A 4,151-nucleotide genomic window follows, 5' to 3' on the forward strand; every position below is an offset into this window, starting at 1 on the left:
ATTCTTTATGTATATTCAAAAAATGGTGAAGATCTACAAAGGGTATGTCTTTGCGAAAAGGCGATTTAATGAGACACCTCGATGTTAAACACGCCAACTCTGTACACAAAAACACGATAGAATTAATGCAGTACATTCGTTCGATGATAATTAAATAGTGGCACTAAACAAAGGTTTCGCATCAGTATTCATCGTCTAACTAACATTTCTAAATTAAAAATATTCTCTTCCTTTATTAAAATGCATTTTTTTACTGTGAAAAAATTACTTGATCCACCTCCACTCCACAAAAATGCGTCAACTTTTACTACGATGATGTCTGACCTTTGGAATGATATTGAAGAGTGGTTTTTATTTAAGTTTAAAATATCTGTATATATGTATTTTGACGGACAAAGAATATTATTCAGTAAATATAAAAACAAGAATGTTTATAAAGAACAAAATTTAATTACGTTGATAATCAAGGATTATAATTATTTCAATTAAGTACATGTATAAAAGCATCCAGTTCTATGTGCAACGGCAACGGCTCTAAAAATGAAAACGGTGAAGATAACGAACAGTGAGGTATCATTGTGAAAAGAATCATGATAGAGATTTTTTTATTATTATTCAAACAATGTAAATATACAGGATATATATGATATGTTGTAAATTATGTGTACGAATGTAAAATTTCATTACAAATGAATTTTACTCATTACCTACTTAATCTATATAAGTACTGTGTCTCGTATACTATTTGACCCCCCTTCCTTCTCATTTGTTTCCCTTTTTTCCTCCTGTTTATAAAAACGTCATTCACAAAAGTATATATATTTAATATTTACATGTACATGATTTATTAATTTGATGTAAATGTGAAAGTTAAAATAAACATATACAAAAAAGCAAAAATAAATAAATAAAAACAAACAAACAAATGAATAAATAGATAAACAAACGAATGACTAAATAAAATAAATAAAAAAAAACACCCCCCCCCCTATTTTTATTAATTTTTTTCTTTTGTTTTTATGTATATTTATGTATTAAAGAATTTAAGATATATTTACAAATAACTGTCTTTTAAGAAAAATGTTTGCTTGTTTCTTTGTTTTAAACTTCCCTTTAAGAATTTTTAACTCCTATTGAGAGGCAACCACTCGCCGGTTGGGGCTGCAAATTAAGACTTGTGCTCGGCTCTCACGGCCTGTGAGCAGTGAGGGATTTTTTTCGAGCCAGCACCTACTGCGACGTGCGACCTCGTTTTAAATATACGGTCTATCTGAAGGACCAGCCTCCACGTCCCGCAGTGGGATTCAAACTTCGACATACGGATCAACTCTACTCCGCGACTCTAGAGAAAAAGCTCCTACCACTGCATCACGCAGGCGACTCAAGAAAAATAAAAATATGTATTAAATGCTACAAATTATTTTTGGTAGTTGTGTTCTGCAGTACTCTAAATTAATATATACACCTTGACAAACAAAGGAATATCTATAAGAAAGTAAAAAGAATTATTTTATTTCTCTTGGTACATTACACTTCTAATATAATTAGGAATTTGTAACACTGACCTAAATCTAAGGTAAAAAAGGGTTACGCAAAAACAAAAAAGACAAGCTATCAAAAAATTAGGTGACAGGTATTTTTTTTTTTTTTATTATTTCATGTCAATTATACTACATGTGCTCAAGTCATATGAGGTCTTTTACGCATTTCCTGCATCTTTCCGTGATGGGATTTTTACGATTTAAGTATGAATGCATAATCCACTTCTCACCAGCGACTTGTCAGGTGAAGAAATTAATGGTCAAAAAGGGCAGCCTTGCGCTGCATAGGTGCCGACTGGGACCGGGCTTGTGATGAGGTTTTTATGGCATGAGGTTTTTTACGCTCTTTGATTTGGTAGAGCTCTTGCAATTCATCATATACTTTGGCCTGATGAACTGGATTTTTCACCTGAAGCTTCAGGTCTTAAGGGTATTTGGTTTGGCTTTTCGGAAACTCGGAAAATTTTTCACCCTCATGCTGAATGTTCGCATCACCTTGGGAATCTTTGTTTTTCGTCCTAATGTTCTTGATTTTACATTCGCCGCCGGAATCCATTCGTTATGGTCCTCTAGATTAAAACCTAAAAAAAAAAATAAAGCTTTCGTAATTTGTTTCTTCAGATTTTACATTCTGGACTTCTTTCAAGTGAAAAAGGTTATAAAGGCGTTTATGATAGTCCAAATTTTACTTCTTTTTTTCAACAGTTTTTCCGCCAAAAATGAGTTTTGTTGGACCTGGTTGTACATATATCAAATATGTACATATATTATATTTGCTTTATTCTTATATATATATGATCTCTACGTAAGTGAAGGAAACAATGAGTATGCAAATAAAAAGATCCTTTTTATTTTCTCTTAATGTTGTAAAGGATATTTTAGTATTCAACATAAAATCATTTTAACATTTATATGCGAAATGTTATGTATACGGGTATAAATTAAAATGTTTTGTTAAATTAATGGTAACAGGCTGTGAAATGTGAAACTTACCACTTTTGAGAATTTTGTCCACCATTCTGATACAATGACTATGATTTCCATTTGCCACAAATTGAAGAGCGCTCTGTCCTAGTCCGTCCACAACGTTAACATTACAACCACGCTTAATAAGGTACTCAGCAATTTCAAAACGCCCCTCCTCCAGCGCCAACAGCAGCGGTGTCTTCCCCGATCCATCAGTACAATCGATGTTTGCTCCTACAGGAGATTTTACATGCATTTAAGATAGAAATAGAAAGTTCATATTTGTTGACCGAGACCACCAAAAACACAATCGACTTAATAAAGACAATGTAATGAGTAAAACTTAATTATGTATTTGAAATTTGAAAAAAACAATTAAGCGTGTAAATAACATGTACTTTATAAAGTGATCAGTCTCTGAATAATCTATAAATTTCTACATTTTTTATTCGAATCATAACCTATTATACCCTATGATGTACACATACATGTATGAAGGTTTACAACATTTGTCTTGATTCATTGACATGGGCAGTTTTACTCATACGTGTTTGTGATCTCCACATGCCCTCAGCTAGGTGTACCTTATATATTCAAGCTCATGTCATGTACAATAAAGTTGACCCAATACCCTATCTGACCTACTGATCATGAACTGACTCTATGACTTGCTGACCACTAAAAATATTTAACATGACAAAGAATAGTCTTATGATAAAATCCATCTGTGTCTTTGTTGTACATTGTCTAACCTGCTTTTATGAGGGTCTTCACAAACTCCATGTCGTCCAACTCTACTGCAATTAGCAACGGAGTCCGGAGATCTTGGCTGCGAATGTTTATATTGCATGTTTCTGCAATTGAAAAAAAGTTAAACACCATTCACATAATTTTTTTTCTAATGTACATCAGTATATTAAACTGGGTTTAATAGAGACACAGTTCTATGCTGAAGAAAGAAAGAATCCATTATGGCATGGAGGTTATTGGGGTATTATTGGTAATTCACATAAATAATTTTATGCCAGAAAAACTTTTAAACAGCTAATTACTTGTACAGAGAACAAATATTTTTTCTCTCCAAATTTATTATGTTAAAAATAAAATATGTTATGATGGAAATTTTAATACATGTATTCTAATGTGGTGTTTACTCTTGTTCTAGGAAATCAAGCAGCATTCAACGATTCAGGATTGTCACTTACCAAAAGACAAGAGTATATCCATCATTTCATCATCCCCACTGATAATGGGAAGAAAAAGGAGCGGATTTCCCTCTTCATCGTAAATATTTGGATCCGCACCAGATTTCAGCTGCTTTTTCACTGCACTATAGTCACCTTTATTAACAAACTTTACAAGTTCTTTCTCAGAAAAATTTTTCACTTCCATATTTTACGCTGTAATTGAAGATATTATGGAAATACGTGAACAAGGGTCAGTAGGACAGAACCAGAGAATAAGGAAACTAAGACTGTCAAAGGTTAAATCATAACGCGTTATATACATGAAGTGACCGGTAAAAAATCATGGTTAGGAGGCGCGACGGTTCCGCAATGTGATTGGCCCAGCCCTCTGATGGTGGCGCTTCTGACAGTAATATTCATTTTTTACGATTTTCAATTAATTTAATGGTCTTTCTCT

At 32.8% G+C, this 4,151-nt stretch overlaps 1 protein-coding gene across 1 annotated transcript; it reads right to left on the minus strand.

Annotated features, from left to right (window-relative positions):
* Positions 1–1,756: 1,756 nt before the first annotated feature.
* Positions 1,757–3,900, minus strand: LOC133173434 (ankyrin repeat domain-containing protein 29-like). The gene is made up of 4 exons (XM_061308417.1): positions 3,713–3,900; positions 3,260–3,361; positions 2,535–2,741; positions 1,757–2,122 (listed from the first exon to the last, which is right to left on the minus strand). Exons 1-4 carry the CDS (start codon positions 3,897–3,899, stop codon positions 1,959–1,961), a joined length of 660 nt encoding a protein of 219 aa, XP_061164401.1. The 5' UTR covers position 3,900; the 3' UTR covers positions 1,757–1,958.
* Between the last annotated feature and the right edge of the window lie 251 nt (positions 3,901–4,151).

This window comes from Saccostrea echinata, unplaced genomic scaffold, assembly GCF_033153115.1.
Source record: "Saccostrea echinata isolate AGI-Se365-2 ecotype Australia unplaced genomic scaffold, CSIRO_AGI_Sech_v1 ptg000056l, whole genome shotgun sequence".
In the NCBI taxonomy this organism is placed as follows: domain Eukaryota; kingdom Metazoa; phylum Mollusca; class Bivalvia; order Ostreida; family Ostreidae; genus Saccostrea; species Saccostrea echinata.

Excerpts from the sequence above, each read along its gene's own strand:
- LOC133173434 (XM_061308417.1), bottom strand. The coding sequence starts at position 3,899 with ATGGAAGTGAAAAATTTTTCTGAGAAAGAACTTGTAAAGTTTGTTAAT. Across the intron at positions 2,742-3,259 it reads GAAGACCCTCATAAAAGCAG|GAGCAAACATCGATTGTACT; the intron begins GTTAGACAATGT and ends AATCTCCTGTAG. Across the intron at positions 2,123-2,534 it reads GGACAAAATTCTCAAAAGTG|GTTTTAATCTAGAGGACCAT; the intron begins GTAAGTTTCACA and ends TTTTTTTTTTAG.